At 37.0% G+C, this 18,060-nt stretch overlaps 1 protein-coding gene across 1 annotated transcript in view; it reads right to left on the bottom strand.

Moving 5' to 3' along the window:
• Nucleotides 1-851: 851 nt before the first annotated feature.
• fcho2 (FCH and mu domain containing endocytic adaptor 2) overlaps nt 852-18,060 on the bottom strand; it is a 58,681-nt gene continuing 41,472 nt past the window's right edge. The window contains exons 15-26 of the mRNA XM_053484893.1: nt 17,903-17,927; nt 17,378-17,423; nt 17,078-17,160; nt 13,057-13,172; nt 12,647-12,776; nt 11,563-11,674; nt 10,580-10,735; nt 9,798-9,930; nt 4,145-4,344; nt 3,841-3,905; nt 3,456-3,620; nt 852-3,190 (exon numbers count right to left, since the gene is read on the bottom strand). Of these exons, the coding sequence (XP_053340868.1) occupies nt 3,168-3,190; nt 3,456-3,620; nt 3,841-3,905; nt 4,145-4,344; nt 9,798-9,930; nt 10,580-10,735; nt 11,563-11,674; nt 12,647-12,776; nt 13,057-13,172; nt 17,078-17,160; nt 17,378-17,423; nt 17,903-17,927 (1,254 nt within the window). The 3' untranslated portion in view covers nt 852-3,167. The remainder of the gene's footprint in view (nt 3,191-3,455; nt 3,621-3,840; nt 3,906-4,144; nt 4,345-9,797; nt 9,931-10,579; nt 10,736-11,562; nt 11,675-12,646; nt 12,777-13,056; nt 13,173-17,077; nt 17,161-17,377; nt 17,424-17,902; nt 17,928-18,060) is intronic.

Genomic DNA, 18,060 nt, shown 5'->3' with positions numbered 1-18,060 from the left:
AATTATACATTGTTCGACTGTGACCATACCTAACTGCAATCTCTCCATCTCTTTTGCTCTCTCTCTCTCCTTTTTCCTCTACCTATCTCTCTGTCGTGCTATACATGTCGCTCCTGAGCTGCCAGTGATCCAGACCCCCTCTGCCCGCTGGACCTCTCTAACTCATCCTGAAGTCCTGCTTCTGGTTGGAGATCTCATCACATGGATGCCCCCGTGTGGTCTGCTTGGGATGCGTGTGGTGACTGGGGTTGGTTCCACTTTTCCATGAAGATGGTCCTGTCCTCGACTGATGCAGACAGCTGTTCTATGACGACTGGTGGCTTCAGTCGCTCAATAGTTCAGGACTGGAATTTCTTACAGTCTACCTGAGCCTCCAGGAACAAACTGAACTTTAATCTTACACATCTCCTCTTACACTGAACTTCCAGTCTCGCATAATATTATGCACATCAATCCCTGCTATCTGTTTTCACCCAGATAAGGATGGGTTCCCTGTTGAGTCTGGTTCCTCTCAAGGTTTCTTCCTATTACCATCTCGGAGTTTTTTCTTTGCCACCGTCGCCCTCGGCTTGCTCATCAGGAATCATATAATTTTGTGATTTCAGTGATTTCAAAGGCTGGTCAGTGTAAACAATATGCATGGGCTGGTAAAATCAGTCCAGTCAAGGTCTCATTTTAAGCTGAAGCAGTTGTTTACTTATTAACTTAGTACACAAGTAAATTTGCTCATCTTCTGCCAAATCTTGTTTGCTTGGTCCATCACTGAATGTGTAAAGCAACTAATATTTAAAATCCTTTACAGTAACTCATGTCCTAATTTTAATTTAGGATAAAAAAGGCTAGACACACAGTTCTACAATAGTTCTTATATTTGTATAGATTTATAGATTACACATTTATTACAGAATTGAAATCATGAGAAAACAGTTAAGTTTAAACATTTTGGGAAAAATCATTTGCACAGATCATTTGATACATTTATACTGATATATATTGAGACCAGAGACTAGGTACTGAAAAGCTCCAAAATGCCTTTGCATTTATCTGATGGTTGTGGAGGCAGCAAGAACCAGCTTGCTAAAGTATACAATGTAGTTTTACTGGACAGAAAAATGTCCGACAGTTAAGTTTTGACTCTTTTGCCCACCACTTAATATCTGTCTCTTTACTAAATGCCCTGTCATTTAATAAATTTTCAATAAAATCACATACACTTTATACATTCCCAATAAAACACCAAAGTTGAGTGATTAAAAAAACTCAAGCCTAGTCATAAAAAAATTATCTTGTTCAAAAAGATATTGCTGCTACAAACAAATCCCTAGAAAAATCAATCTCTGGATTCATTACACATTTACACAAAACATTTTTAGTACACATCAAAAATTATTTTGTATTATTAAGGGTCTTTATCTTCCTCATTCCACAGTTAAAGTAGCGCTTAAGACAACCAATGCTTAAGAGAAGGATATAAGGCACATCCCCATTATAAAAAAAAAAAAAAAAACACACACACACAAAAAACACAATGTACCCCCTTTTGGCACTCTATAACGGTTTTGAATGGTTTTTAAAATAACTACCAAGCTTGACTGCACTGTGTCTGTAGAAAACAAGTGGCCAGCTGCATAGATATTAAATTGCTAGGTTTTAGCTATAATTAAATTGTTGTAGTTTTGGTACTATATTAATATATAATATAAGACTAAAGTACAGTACTAATTGTATTTAACAGTAAATACAGTACTATTAAATAAAAATAATAAATTAGGAATATGGGGAGGTTAATACCATTTTCATTATAACTTTTCAAGTCCTTTGTAACATTTGGGTCATTTCAGTCCCAGTCATTTATTAATTCATTGCAAGTAGGATTACTCAACCACAGCAAATATCCAACAATTTCCAAGAAAATATTCAGCTGGTTTAACAGTCATCAGTTTTGTAATTTGATAGCAAACAACATGTACAGTGAATTATAAAATATAAAAATAAAAAGTCAAAGAGATGTCAAAAGATGTTTTGAATCTAACAGAACAAATCTAAAAATCAGATCTGATCAGAACACATCACACCAGATTACCAGTGATTATGGATAGTACCCCCCGCCCCCCTGTGTTGCTGTGCTTTTTTTTTTTTTTCCTTTTTTTTTTTTGGTAGAATTTCCAATACATTTTATCAAGGCATTAAATTAAAAGTTTTCATTTATAAGTGTTCTCCCTTTTGGATCCCAGCAGTAAAAAGGATAAAATAGAACAGCGCAAGTTTGATTTGAGAAAATAGGCACAAAGGTAAAAAAAAAATTAAAATAAAATATTGTTGACGTCAGAAAACTGATCAAAATTCCTGATACTGAAATTAAAAACTGAAAATAAAACACATAAAAATCTATTTATAATAGCTTATACCTTCATTGCACATTTACTGTAAGAAATACTAACTATTGAAAGACATAAACCTTGTCACTGTGTGGTAATAGCCGTGATGTCTAGATTAAGCAGAATGCTACAAGATTTAATAAGGAAAAAAACTCAGGTCTGTCCTGGAGGCTTTCGGACTTAATGCAAGGTTTCACATTGCCTGAGGCATTTTAGTCCCTCATTGACCCTCAGGGATAAAATATGAATATACAAATAAGAGGTTAATGTCCATACAAATGATCTGGATAAATTGTTAGTGCAGATACTATTTTTCTGTTTCCTTTTGTTTTACACTGCATATTTTACATATGTCATATTTTAATATTAACATTTAACTATACATCGAAAAACAGACTATATTAAAGTTAAAAATAATTAAAAAATATCAGGTTACAACTTTTCATTTTCTTATTCTTCAGTATTCGGACATTCCTTATTGGTTTTCTTTATTAATCTTTTTTAGACAGTGTTTGATTCTCAGTGCTACATAAGTTAAAAAAAGAAAAAGAAGAAGAAAAAGAGAAAGTGTATTAAAAAAAGTGTTTCATCTTCAGAAAGGTGCATTTGGTTGGATGGAAGGATAGTTCAAAGTAATGAGAATATTTCAAGGCATAGGAAAAGCCATCAGGGTGAGAGCCCTTTTGTTTCATCTTCCTTTAAGCTCCACTGAGAAGAGAGAAAATGTATATATAATGCCAATCAAAAATAATCCTTTAACTTGAGCAAATGTGCCTCTGGTTTGACATCTCAGCAGTCTGCCATATATCGCCCTGTAACATACATACAAACAAACAAATTGTCATTAATGACCTTGCTAAAACCTAAACGGTTTACACATACTGTAGTATGTGCAAAATTGATATTTAAATCATTACATTAATTATTCACACCCCTAATAGAGTAATACACAACAGACACTGTTGATATGTGCAAACTGCATGCCATCTTGAGGAGTTGACAAAGTGGCAGAAAAATACAAACTGCCTTAAACCATTTTAAATAATAAGACTTTGTCTTAGAAATGTATAGCCTTACCAGAGACTAATCTCTTCTTACTGAGGGAAAGTCGATATCCAGAGCCGACAAGCTCCATTTCCACACCTGAGAGAGTACTACTTTCATTGAAGAACTGAACGGCCAGAGTGGCTGGGATTGAGGGGCCATCTGAAAGCTCAAACTTTGCCCTCAGAGAGCCAGAACCTAACACAGACACACACAAATTATTGTCCAATGCATTAAGAGATGACTTAAAGACAATTAGGGCCAATATAACCCACGTAATACATACTATAAACATTTTAAACATTAAAATAATTGTTTACATTTACAGTGCATATATAAAGTAAGCGCAAACAGTTTAAAAAGTGTACTTTAAACAGAAAAGGTAGTGGTGATTTTATTTTATAGTTTATGTTCATACCTTCATTTTCAGACTTCTCAGAGATGTCATTAAGCTTCCATAATGACTTACTTTGTTCTGGATTCCTGGTACAACAACAACAAAAAAAAAATTTTTTAGCAAATCCATTTGGTTAAGTTGACGCGTATAATGTAAATGGTGTTTCATTGCTCACATATAAGGCTCTAATCGTCAGAACTGAATAAAATGCCTCAGATTAGAAGATAAACACAGAGCCACATGCCATGGTTACACTGATCCAATTACTAGAGAAAGATTATATTATTATTTGGGATGTAAGATTTGGTGTATTCTTTTGCCTCACCAGATGCCACTGGGGAGTGAGTGCATGTTGGTGACACCACCGCTAACAGGTACAAGGAATTGCACGCTGCAAAGTGGTCCGGGTGGTTGCATGGCCTCGGGGTTGTAGTGATAATCCACCCGCAGGTCTGTAGTGCTCTCTGTACACTTCCAGTACACTGCTAGGTTTAGCGGCGTTGATTGAACTCCATTGGAGCACACCTAAAGAAAGATTAATGCTTAAAAGTGCAACTTGTAAATACTTAATTGTTGTTAAATAATTAATTCATAACGAATTAATTAATTGTAGCCTACCGTTTCTACTACCTGACCCGCATGGTCTTTGTTTTAGCCATAATCAAAACATAAATAAATAAAGATACGTTACACACAAATTACCACCTGTCAATCACTTTTTCCGCGGGACTCTGGCATAAATAGGCACAGTAATCTGTGTCGTTATAATGGCGTCGATCAACTTGGTTGGTAAAAAAGGTGCAAATTCACCTATCTGGCAATACTTTGGCTTTAGACCGAATGAAAGAGGACAGTCACGAGATACGTCTGAAGTGGTGTGTAGGATTTGTGGTAAAGTTGTCCGCGCAAAAGAAGCGCAGATGAAAAATGTACATGACCATTTGCGTGTTCACCATCTCGCAGAATACTGCTCTAATACTACGTCTGAACGTGTGTTCAGCACAGCGGGTAATGTTGTTACTCCACTTCGCAGCTTATTAAAGCCAGAAAAAGTAAACATGTTAGTATTTCTGTCTAGAAACCTTCATATTTAAACTTGTTTTTTGTTCCAAGCTCTGTTAGTTATGGTAAAACCATGAAAAAGCCATATTTGGTGTAGTTTATTTAATCTAATTTAATTAAAATTATTTAAATTTTTTTCTGCTGTTTTTGTATGCCTCATTTATTAATGTAAAGGAACTAGTTTGTGTAATTCGTTTGGAGTTCATTGTAATTTGTATTGTGATTGCTAACAAACTCCTTGTTATTATTTTCTCATAATAATAATAATAATATAAGTAAAGATGCGGAAATTAAAAGCATGCATTTCATTTGGCTATATAGTGTGATTAATTGCGTGTTTGGTTGCTGCTGCGGTGGGGCAGAGGATCGCAATGCCGGCTCAGCATCGTGAAAGATGGTAAAGATGCTGTATTGGTGGTGCTCCGAAAATAATGTAGGCTTTATAGACAATTGGAAGACCTTTAAGGGCAAAGCTGGCCTGTTGGGCGGGACGGTGTCCATCCCACTCGGGAAGGTGCTGCTCTTATTTCTTGTAGTATAGCTCACATTCTCAGAAAAGGCCTAGTTAATCGGTGACAATCCAGACCCCAGGCCAGAAAGCAGACAGACAGGCTAAACCAACCGTCTGCTAGCTGCATAGAGTCGTTCAAGTTCAAGTTGGCTTTATTGTCACTTCAACCATATACAGTTAGTACACAGTGAAACGAAACAACATTCCTCCAGGACCAAGGTGCTACATGCAACATAAACTTACAACATAAATTAACAGAGAAGCTAAACTAGCTAACTAAGAGGCCTAGTTAGCTGGCTAGCAGAGACAAGACAGATAGTCCTAACATAAATTACAACATAAATTAACAAAAACTAACTAAAACTAACTAACTAAGGAAGACTATCTACAGGTTTTACAGACAACAGACAACATAAAGTGCACGGGCAAATGTGCAAACGAGCAACAACAAAGTGACAGTGCGACAACGACATATCAGAACTTAAAATATGGTGTTGAGGTAGTAAACACAGCAGCAAGAATTGAGGAATTAGTGCAAAAAGTAATGAATATTGTGCAAAAGAGATAAACAGTGAAGCATTTACAGATTTGTGTGTACGATAGTTTGGTGGTGTAGGTCAGTGTGTCTGCGCTTGTGTTGATTAGTCAGTCCAGTCTCAATGTTTTGATGTATTGATGTAGTTGAGTTAAGATGAGTGATAATGTTTATATATGTGTGTGTGTGTGTGTGTGTGTGTGTGTGTGTGTGTGTGTGTGTGTGTGTGTGTGTGTGTGTGTGTTTATCAGTTCAGTCCCTTTTTGTTGAGGAGACAGATGGCTTGTGGAAAAAAGCTGTTGCACACAGGGTTCCCTGTATTGAGTCTGTTCCCCAAGTTAAGCAAAAATGTAGAATCTATCTATCTAAATATTAGATCTCTCGCATCTAAAGCAGTTAATAGTTAATAATATTATCACCGATTAAAAATTTGATATTCTCTGTTTAACTGAAACCTGGATTAAACAGGACGAGTATGTAGCTCTAAATGAAGCTAGTCCTCCTGGGTACAGCTACATACACCAGCCTCGGCTAACTGGTAGAGGAGGAGGCGTCGCAATTATTTACAATGATAATCTGTCTATCGTTCGAAAATACAGACACAAATTAAACTCATTTAAAATCTCTATAGTAACATAAGTGTAGCTACAAATATTAAGTCAGCTCAGTCGATCCCGATAATCATCATTCACAGACCTCCAGGGCCGTATTCTGAATTTCTTTGTGAATTTGCAGATTTCCTTTCAAACATAGTCATTTCCGTAGACAAAGCGTTAATTGCTGGAGATTTTAATCTATAAATATATCAGATCACTATCTTGTCTCAATTAAAATGTGTTATCGTGATAATGTATAAGCAGCACCACTACCGTACTAAACGTACATTCACATAAAATACCACACAGAGTTCAGTAATCAGTAATCTCCCACAGTTAACAACTTTGATTGGATTCTGCCTGACCCCACAGAACTCGTTCGGGCGACTGAATATTTTGACTCGACGTTCCGTTATACCTTAGATAATGTAGCTCCAGTTAAAAGGAAAATTATTAGAGATAAGAAACTCGCTCCGTGGTATAACAACCACACACGTACTTTAAAACAGACAGCTCAGAAATTAGAACGTAAATGGTGTCAAACTAAATTGTTAGTATTTCAAATAGAATGGAAGGAGAGCATTCTGAACTATAGAAAAGCTCTTAGTGTAGCTAGATCAACATATCTCTCCACTCTTATAGAAAATAACAAAAATAATCTTAGATTTTTATTTAATACCGTAGCCAAATTAACTAGAAATAAGACCACTTCAGAAATCTCCACAACAACATCGTGCAATAGTGAGGACTTTATGAACTTTTTTAAATAATAAAATTGTAAATATCATGCATAAAAGTAAGGCTTTGAAACCGGACAATGCAATTGATAGTTATTAAACTAACTATGTCAGATCGGAACCTAGAATACTTTACTCCCCTTGAAGAGAATGAACTAATGTCACTCATCTCTTCTGCAAATTAATCAACCTGTATATTAGATCCTGTACCGACACATTTCCTTAAACACTCATTGTACTCACTGTAAAGTGTCCTTTATTAAAAATTATTATTATTATTATTATTACATAGTACCAGAAATAACAGAACCCCTGTTGAGAATAATTAATTCCTCTATCAGCATTGGGTATGTTCTAAAATCTTTTAAATTAACAGTTATTAAACCGATTATTAAGAAACCTGACCTCGACCCCTGTCAGCTGTCCAGTTACAGGCCAATATCAAACCTCCCATTCATCTCTAAGATTCTCGAAAAGATAGTAGCGGAGCAGCTATGCTTATATCTACATAGAAATAGCATACATGAACTGTATCATTTAGAATTTAGGCCTCATCACAGCATAGAAGACAGCACTCGTTAAACTAGTAAATGATCTCCTATTGGCCTCTGATCAGGGTTATGTAACTATGCTTGTGTTACTCAACCTTAGTGCAGTGTTTGACAACATTGAGCATGAGATTCTTCTTCACAGATTAGAAAATGTAGTAGGAATTAAGGGTACAGCCCTCTCCTGACTCAGATCCTATTTGACCGATCGTTTTCAGTATGTAGACTTAGATGGTGATTATTCTGCATGCTCTTTAGTGGAGTTTGGTGTTTCACAAAGTTCAGTTTTAGGCCCACTGCTTTTTTCCCTATACATGCTCCCTCTAGGCAACATAATCCGTAAACATGGTATTAGTTTTCATTGTTATGCTGACGACACACAGCAAAACCTGATGAGAAAAACCAGCTTACTAAAGTTGAGCAATGTGTGCAGGACATAAGAGATTGGATGCTAATTAACTTCCTTCTGCTTAATCATGATAAGACAGAAGTTCTAGTCATAGAACCGCATTCAGCTAGAAGTAAGATTTTAGATCACCTTTCGGTTCCATCGAGTGCAACAGTAAAAAACCTCAAGCTTCAGCTAGTCCAGAATGCAGCAGCGAGAGTCTTCACTAGAACCACAAGATACGAGCACATCACACCTACCTTATCTTCACTTCATTGGCTCCCCGTGAAATTTCGCATCGATTTTAAAATACTACTTTTGACATATAAAGCATTAAATGGTCTCGCGCCGCAGTATCTGAATAAACTGTTAGTGTCTTACGATCCGCCACGCCTACTTCGATCAAAGGATGCAGGCTGCTTGTCAGTACCACGTATTATGAAAACTACAGCTGGGGGCAGAGCTTTTTCTTACAAAGCCCCAAAATTATGGAATAGTCTTCCAAATAATGTTCGGGACTCAGACACAGTCTCAGTGCTTAAGTCCAGGCAAAAAACCTATTTATTTCGCCAAGCATTTTTATAAATAGATTTGTCTTGGGTAAAGGAGCAGATCTGGGGGACTCGTGGACGTAAAGTATTATGGTGAACTGGTATGTTTAAATGCTGTCTTCCTCACTCTCATTGATTACTCACGTTTGTTGACGGTGAGGTGATTGTTTACATCTCTGGGAGCCCTCATGTCTGTGTTTTCTTCTGGCTCTCCCCTTTTAGTTATGCTGTTATAGTTATTCCTGCCAGAGTCTCAGCTTGCACTCTACACTTAATATACATTCACATTATACATTATGTGACTGCGACCATACCTAACTGTTATCTTTCCTCTTCTGCTCTCCCCTCTTCTGTTCTCTCTCTCTCCCCTATCTCCCCCTCTCTCTCTTCCCTCTCTCTGTCGAGCTACACATGTCGTTCCTGAGCTGCCAGTGATCCAGACTCCCTCTGCCCTCCTGACCTGTCTGACCCATCCTGGTGCCCCGCTTCTGGTTGGAGTTCTCGTCACATGGATGCCCGTGTGTCTCTTTGGGATGCGTCTGGTGTCTGGGGATGGTTTCACTCTACCATAAAGACGGTTCTGGCCTCGACTGGTGTTGACAGCTGTTTCTCTGAGGACTTGACTTGGCTGCAGGTCCTCGACAGTTCAAGACTGCAATTGTCTCCAATAACTACCTGGACTCCATATTAACATCAACTGTTATAGCTGAACTGGCTGCCACCTAACACACAGTATAAATGCAGATAAATTCCTGCTCTCTGTTTCACCCGAATGAGGATGGGTTCCCTGTTAAGTCTGGTTCCTCTCAAGGTTTTTTCCTATTACCATCTCAGGGAGTTTTTTCTTTGAACTGTCGCCCGCGGCTTGCTCACCAGGGACAATCTGCTCATTTTGATTCATGCACACTCACATTCCATACAGACTTAAATAATTCTTTATATTGTGTAAAGCTGCTTTGCGACAATGACAATTGTTAAAAGCGCTATACAAATAAAATTGAATTGAAAAAAATATTGATGTAATATGACCGTAAAAAACACAGTAAATACCTGGTACTTAAGGATGTCCACATTGTAGTAAGATGATGTTGGATTCTGTTCTGAGGCCTTCCTGAGATATGCTATCAGAGCAGGCATATTCATCCAAAAATCTTTAGTGTTAGTGTCATTTTGAGAGGAGTCACTACAGGGGGAAAAAAAGGAAAACACATTTTTCTTATCATTCTGCAGACCTTAAAGCACTTGACTCCTAAACAACACCTTAATTCCTTGACTTGTGTACATAGCGAGCAGAGATATAAGGAGGTATTAAAACGGGAGAGAAAGTGTGAGCAACTGTGAGGTCCACATTTATAAACTTCCTGGCCTGAAAAGTTGCTATTTCAAAGCGGTAAATTATTGGGCTGCATCAAGCAAAGAAAGAAATGTTTGAGATTTAAAATGTGCTGTACTTCCTATGCTGTTAACCTGTTAATGGATCTGACTGTAGGTAAAAAGAAAGAATCCACCCAAAAAAACTGTTCACACATTGTTTGTGAAAATCCAATTACAATGCTTTGGTTATATTCTTAACTGGCACTATTCACTAACAGCCCTGTATTTAAAAGCAATTTTGAAAAAGACATTTTATGATCAGTAAAACTCTGTAAACAGTAAATTCTGGCTCCTAAGTGGTAAAACAGAAATTTGTTTGCCTTATCAAGTGTTTGAATCTTAACAATGCCACTGCCACCAAACATAAACAAACTTGGAAGAAATTACATGCATTCATGCTCATAAGTCATACAACAGTATTGGTGTCTATAATTAGACATAAGCACATGCATACACACCTGTGTAGAAGATGCTGGTTTGGTAGTATTTGCTCCAGTTTGCTAGTGTTTTTGAGTCTAAAGCTAAGTAAAGCTGGTGAGGAACTGGATGTGAAGATCTTAATGATGCCACTAGGAAAGGAAAGTGTCATGTCTCCGGTGATCTTCACTATGCACCTAAAAAACAAGACACTGCTCAATCCTGGACGTAATTCTGACAGAAACTGTATTAAATCCAGTTTAGTTGTTAATTTACATTGTTCTCTTAACTGTGAGTACAGTATAACATAGTTAATTTCATTTTAAACATACAGGTAATGATTAGTAAAGATATGCATTTGCAGTACAGTCAATGATATTTTCATCACATAATAAAAAAGAATGCTCATTGGGAAAAGCATTTATGACATACATTTAATACAACTAAAAGTTTCATAGAGTACAGTAGCAGCACCCACAGTGACATACCAAATTAGAGTTTTGTCACAGCAAGAGAGAACTTTAAATTAACTTTAAACACTGGGAAAATATAATGGTGTCTGTGGTTAAATAAAATTACTATTTTTATTATCGAACCTAGATTCCACTAAGGATGTTTTAAATGGATTGTTCACCATAGATTTAGCAATTCATGAATGATAGAACTATGCAAGTTTAGCATACAGTAACCTCTCTATACTCAAGTTGCTAAAAGCATGCTAACCTTGGAGTGTGGAGTAACAGTTATTAAAATACTAGTAGGTTATTATTTTTTATTGTTAATAGAAGATTAGCTGAACAAATAAAAATAATATTTTAAAAGGCAAACCTAATCAGAATAAGTGGCTAAACAAGAGCAATAGGCAAGGTTGCTTTCCTCATTTATTTTTCACGAATGCAAAAACTTTCGTGATATTTTGGTCGTTTTGTTCAGATTTGGTATAGGAACATACTTTACTTAAACAAGCAAAAACAGCATTTGCTATGTGTAGAGTACTGATTAATATTGAAACACAAGCACTCACTTTTTGGGATCAGCTCCTTTGAAGTAGGCATTAACTGACTCTGTGAAAGCAACAGCTATGGGAAGTGAATCCTGGGACCCTAATGTTACTGGGCTGGGGCCACGAGATGTCCCTAGAAAGAACGAAGGTAGAAGGTAAAGGCATCAATAAAAATATGAGAAATGCAACAGGGAAAATCTATAATAAAAGACATAACGTTGCAATTAGAAGTTCACATACATTCATGTCATGTCATTTTTGGCCTTTCAATATTATATTTGAACTCCACTTTTCTGAGGGAGAATGATTGTACAACATGCATCTTTAACAGAAAAAAACCCTAAGAATTTGGAGCACAAGCTTTAGTTTATTTTGAGTTTTCTTACAGTATATTAACATAGGGTCAAAATTATACATAACATTTTTCTGTTCTAGACTCTTATAAAATGTTAACGGCAATCCCAACACCGGCATGACTTTCGTGAGGGTATGTAAACAACTGTGTGTGTGTGTGTGTGTGTGTGTGTGTGTGTGTGTGTATGTGTGTGTGTGTGTGTGTGTGTGTGTGTGTTTGGGCAGGACAAATCATTGAAAATTGTATGACATTTAATATCATGCTCACACCCAAGACACATGTTAAACACAGCAAAGGCAAAAAATTAAAACAAGTAAAATACAGCTGTTAAAATGCTGACCATTTAATTTAATACAGATTACATGAAATGCCTGACCTGTGAAGTGTCAATAGAATTAGTATGTAAGCATAAACAGACAACCAAACAGAAACCTTTTCCAATTTGCAGCATAAGGCATTTTACCTGCTAGATTTTCACACCTCTTCTCAAACCTGGGCAGTTTCGCCACAAATACATCATCCTCTTACAGCATCAATGAAAAAGATGAGACCAAACCAGATATCAAAATAAAAGCAGTATAGTAACCCGCAAATGTGTGGAAATGTAGTGGAAAAACGTTTAGCGAATCTAAGGGTAAATTAATTGTAAATAAACTAAATGTATTAACATTTGTTCCAGATAATGTATTTTTTAGTGAGATCAATAATCCATGTATATTACCAGTGAATGCGTGAGTATAGAATTCTCACCAATGGTGGGTGTGTTACTCGCACTCAGCGAAGCGTTAGAACTCAGTGAGGAGGAGCTTTCGGCTCGTGCTAGAGGTGCAGTAGGTAGAGGACTAGCATTGGTTGCCACAGAAGGACTGAATGGCCGTGCCTTTATGATGAAATAAAGCAACAGGTAAACAAATTAATGATCGAGAATGATGTACAGCAAATATAATCCAAACATCATAAACAATACATCAATCTAACAATATATCTAATAACTCATTTATATAATCATTAGTTTGTAATTCGCATGCATGATTTTTTTTTTTCAATTGTTCAAATGTGAGATGAAGATTGTGCAATTACATTTAGATATATGTTAATAACTGATATTTAAAGGTAAAATAACAACACATTTCACATAAGTTAAACTAGAAAAATCTCACAATCTCATTGATGCCAGTCATTTTTCCTACAGGCATTTTGGGCCGTGATGAGGGACGAGGAGGAGGAACAATTGCTGCTGTGCCCAGAGGGGTTGTAGGTCTGTTAGGTGGAGGAACTATGTGGAACAATGAATGCAAAATAATAAGTTACTGTTTGGGGTTGCTAGAAAATACCTGTAAACACATGACCTATTTATGATTACACAACAAAAAAAATCCATTAACTAATTTGAGCCACGACCAATTGCTGTTTATATAAATAAACAGTATGGTGCCTTTTAATGTATGCCTAAATGTACTGTAAATAAAAATGTAGTTGTGTGCATGAGTTTAGCAATGATGATTTTGTTTTTTACATGGGGCATGTGCAAAGCACAGCTGATTTGCTTTTAGTGGTGCTTACTAAAGTTTATAAACTGCAAAGCTCAAAGAGCAAAAAGAGCACAGCAACAACTAAATGGCTAAAAAGGAACTGATTGTAAGAATGGCTTCACAGGCAAGGATATTGTGGCTACTATGATTGCACCTAAATCAACAATTTATAGGATCATCAAGAACTTCAAGGAAAGAGGTTCAATTCTTGTTAAGAAGGCTTAAGGGCATCCAAGAAAGTGCAGCAAGTGCCAGGATTGTCTCCTAAAGAGGATTCAGCTGCGGGATCGGAGTGCCACCAGTGCAGAGCTTGCTCAGGAATGGCAGCAGGCGGGTGTGAGCACATCTGCACGCACAGTGAGGCAAAGACTTTTGGAAGATGGCCTGGTGTCAAGAAGGGCAGGAAAGAAGCCACTTCTCCCCAAAAAAAAACATCAGGGACAGATTGATCTTCTGCAGAAAGTATGGTAAAAGGACTGCTGAGGACTGGGGTCATATTCTCTGATGAAGACTCTTTCCAATTGTTTGGGGCATCTGGAAAAAGGCTTGTCCGGAGAAGAAAAGGTGAGCGCTACCATCAGTCCTGTGTCATGCCAACAGTAAAGGATCCTGAGACCATTCATGTGTAGGGATGCTTCTCATCCAAGGGAGTAGGCTAACTCACAATTTTGCCCAAAAACACAGCCATGAATAAAGAATGGTACCAAAACACCCTCCAACAGCAACTTCTTCCAACAATCCATCAACAGTTTGGTGAAGAACAATGCATTTTCCAGCACGATGGAGCACCGTGCCATAAGGCAAAAGTGATAACTAAGTGACTCGGAGACCAAAACGTTGAAATTTTGGGTCCATGACCTGGAAACTCCCCAGATCTTAATCCCATTGAGAACTTGTGGTCAATCCTCAAGAGGCGGGTGGACAAAAAAAAAAAACACTAATTCTGACAAACTCCAAGAAGTGATTATAAAAGAATGGGTTGCTATCAGTCAGGCTTTGGCCCAGAAGTTGATTGAGAGCATGCCCAGTCGAATTGCAGAAGTCCTGAAAAAGAAGGGCCAACACTGCAAATATTGACTCTTTGCATAAATGTCATGTAATTGTTGATGAAAGCCTTTGAAACGTTTAGCAGCAAACTTTGTAAAAACTAATATTTGTGTCATTCTCAAAACCTTTGGCCACAACTTTACATGTATATATAAAACCATTCAATATTTGCAAATAAAACATAAAAATTAATATAAATAACATTTCAGTATTTAGATGGCTATAAAGACAGCAACATACTATATAAAAGACAAGTTTTCAGATGAAAACAAAAAAAAAATAAGGTAGGCTCCTGAGTTTTGCATAAAAACTGAAAAGAGCAAGTCCATTCTGTAATCTGGGTCTACAACAATCTAGGACAAAAAGTCAATTAAAAGGCAGTGTTGCTTATTTTTAGTGGGTTTTTGTGACCATAGCAGCCTGAGCAAATTTCTTTAGGGTAACTGCTAAGTTCACCAGCATAGAGGCAGTATTAATAATGAACAGGTTTAAGCATTAAAAATTATTAGAAGGGACAGGATAAAGGAGGAGTTAATGGGTAACCATATGCATAATAGTTATAATAATAATAATAATACGCTGTGCTCTTGACATGAGAGGAAAAACAGGTGGACATTTTCCAAATTAAATTCTTTATGTAGGTGACAGTTCAAGATAAAACTATATTTATAACAAAATAACACCACCAGTGCAATATTAAATATTATTACAAATATACTGGTAACACCTGGCTACTTCTTGCTTATATAAACCTATTGTATGAGTACAAAATAAATAAAAGCACAACCACTTGCAGCAAAACACATTTCAGAGATAGTCCTTCTATCTTAAAATTAATATTATTATTACCATTTAAGCACCATGCACAAAAGACAAGCTCTACAGAGGGTGCTGAGATCAGCTGACCACATCATTCACACTGTGCTCCCTGAACTCTCTGTTGCAGTCAAGAAAGCACTTCCGCTCCCTGAAGGCTGACACAGAGAGACTGAGGAGGAGCTTCTTCCCACAGGCTATTTGGGTCCTCAACCAGAACACCACAAAGGACTAAACAAATCGGATTTGGTTTTTGGTCATTCACACAATAAACACGCACCATGCATTTCTGGTTATATATCAAAGTCGGAATGTAGTGTGCAAATGTGCTCACTATGTTGCACATTTTTACACTGCTCATATGTTTTTCACATATAGTACATCAGGACTAACTGCATTGGACAACTACACCACTACTAACACATGTATTAGTACCATTCCATGTCATACTCCTCCATGTTTCAATCATATTGCTGCTGTCACACCTGCACAAAATATATTTTTTAAATTCTATATTCTTACACTTTGATACCTCAGAGTTTATAATTTCTTTCTGTAAAATCTGTGAATCCTGCATAACTTACAGCTTTCTATTTTATTTTGGTGACCTTTGTAAATACGTTTGTAAATGTAAATTTTTTAGCCTAATATTTAAAAAAAAAATTATGTTTTTTCATACAGCTGTGGCCAAAAGTTTTGAGAATGCCACAAAAATAATTTTCTTTACAAAGTCTGCTGCTCCAGTGTTTTTAGATATTTTTTCAGATGTTACTTTGGTATACTAAAGCATAATTACAAGCATTTCATAGGTGTTAAAAGCTTTTATACATTTACGTAAAGGTTATTACATAAAGGTTATGCAAAGAGTCAATATTTGTAGTGTAAGACCTCTGCAATTCGCCCTGGCATGCTTTCAATCAAATTATGGGCCACATCCTGACTGATGGCGCAGCCCAATCTTGCATAACTACTGTTTGGAGTTTGGCGGAATTTGTGGGTTTTTGTTTGCCCACCTGCCTCTTGAGGATTGATCACAAGTTCTCAATGGGATTAAGGTCTAAGCGAGTTTCCTGGCCATGACCCAAAATTGTTGTTCGCCGACCCGTAGTGGCTAGCACTGTCGCCTTGCACCTCTAGGGCCTGAGTTCGATTCCAGTCTCGAAGTTTCTCCTTGTGCTTGGTCGATTTCCTCTGGGCACACCGGTTTTCACAGTCCAAAGACATGCAGATTAGGCTAATTGGCGTCCCAAATTGCCTATAGTGTGAATGAGTGTATGAATTTGTGTGCCGTGCGATGGATTGGCACCCTGTCCAGGGAGTACCCTGCCTCGTGCCCTATGCCTCCTGGGATAGGCTCCAGGCCCCGCGACCCTTAATACAGGATAAAACAGTATAAATAATTGAGAGAGAGTGAGTGTTTCCCAAGCCACTTGGTTATTACTTTTGCCTTATGGCAAAGTGTTCAGTCATGCTGGTGTTCATCATCAAACTGTTCTTGGATGGATGGTAGAAGTTGCTCTCGGAGTATGTTTTTGTATCAGTCTTTATTCATGGCTGTGTTTTAGGCAAAATTGTGTGCAAGCCCAGTCCCTTGGCTGAAAACCAACACCACACATAAATTGGCTCACGATGCTTTACTGGTGGCATAACATGGGACTGATGGAGGATGGTTTTGTAGCATTCTTTACCGAGAGTATAAGCCTTTCACTGCATAACATATTCTGCACAGTTGTGTATGTGACAAATAAATTTTCAATTTGAATTATGAGAAAGAGCATAGTGCTACCTGATGAGGATATAGAGGCAGTGGCACCAGAGAGACTGGGGCCAAATGGATCCAGAGATAGGAGGTCATTGCTGGTCATTCTACTGATAAATAGGAAAGATTGGTGATTAAAATACTAGAGCCACTAAAATTTCTTCCTCTACCTTTATGCGCATAACAGATTATTGCATGATTTAAATATAATCCAAAGCCTTACTAGTTGGCTTACTGAAACTGCTTGAGTAATAACCAAAGACAAGATAAGAGAAAACTAAATTTAGAACAAAGTATGTTCTAAATTTAAACATGATATGTCCTTACTCTGGGTAGGACACTTGCTGTGTTCTGGATCTTCCCAACTCATCACCTGAGGGAGAGAATGCACTCTAGTTTACAGGAGAACCAAAATAGTTTTTTAATTTCTTTGCTATTGTCCACTTACTCATTTAAGCCCCATCTAGTTTAACCAAATTTATTCAATCATTCAATCAATTAATTAATTAATTCATTTTGGCTATTACACTTCGCTGGTTCTCTACAAGGCCATGCAGTTACGGTTATGTAAACTGATTGCTTGTTGAAATGCGTTTGTGACTGTTATTACAATTGTGCTCCGATGTTATATTTTAAGGATTTATTTATTAATAAAAATAGTGTTCGAAAAAAATGCAATGTGTGTATTTGGAATAATGATGGCAGTGATTACGAATGAACACAGCACCGCAACACGCATCTTTTTCACATGGGATGATCTAGCTCAAGTCAAAATGGCATGTGCTTCCCAGAACAAAACTCTTTAGAGCAGTGACAGTGAAATGATAGAAGAAGAAAAAGAAGGATACTTACTGGACTGGTTCCTTCTCATGTGGACCTAAAAAGAGAAAAATATAAATTTATTACAGTAAAATAACAGAATGAAGTATTGTACTCCCACATTTATTTAGTGAAAACAGCCCAAGCATGAACGCACATGCATACGTTTTTCTTATTATACTTGTGAGTAT

The sequence above is a fragment of the Clarias gariepinus genome, chromosome 24, assembly GCF_024256425.1.
Source record: "Clarias gariepinus isolate MV-2021 ecotype Netherlands chromosome 24, CGAR_prim_01v2, whole genome shotgun sequence".
NCBI lineage: Eukaryota > Metazoa > Chordata > Actinopteri > Siluriformes > Clariidae > Clarias > Clarias gariepinus.
The sequence above is the reverse complement of the archived record's forward strand: the minus strand, read 5'-3'. Positions and strand labels throughout refer to the sequence as shown.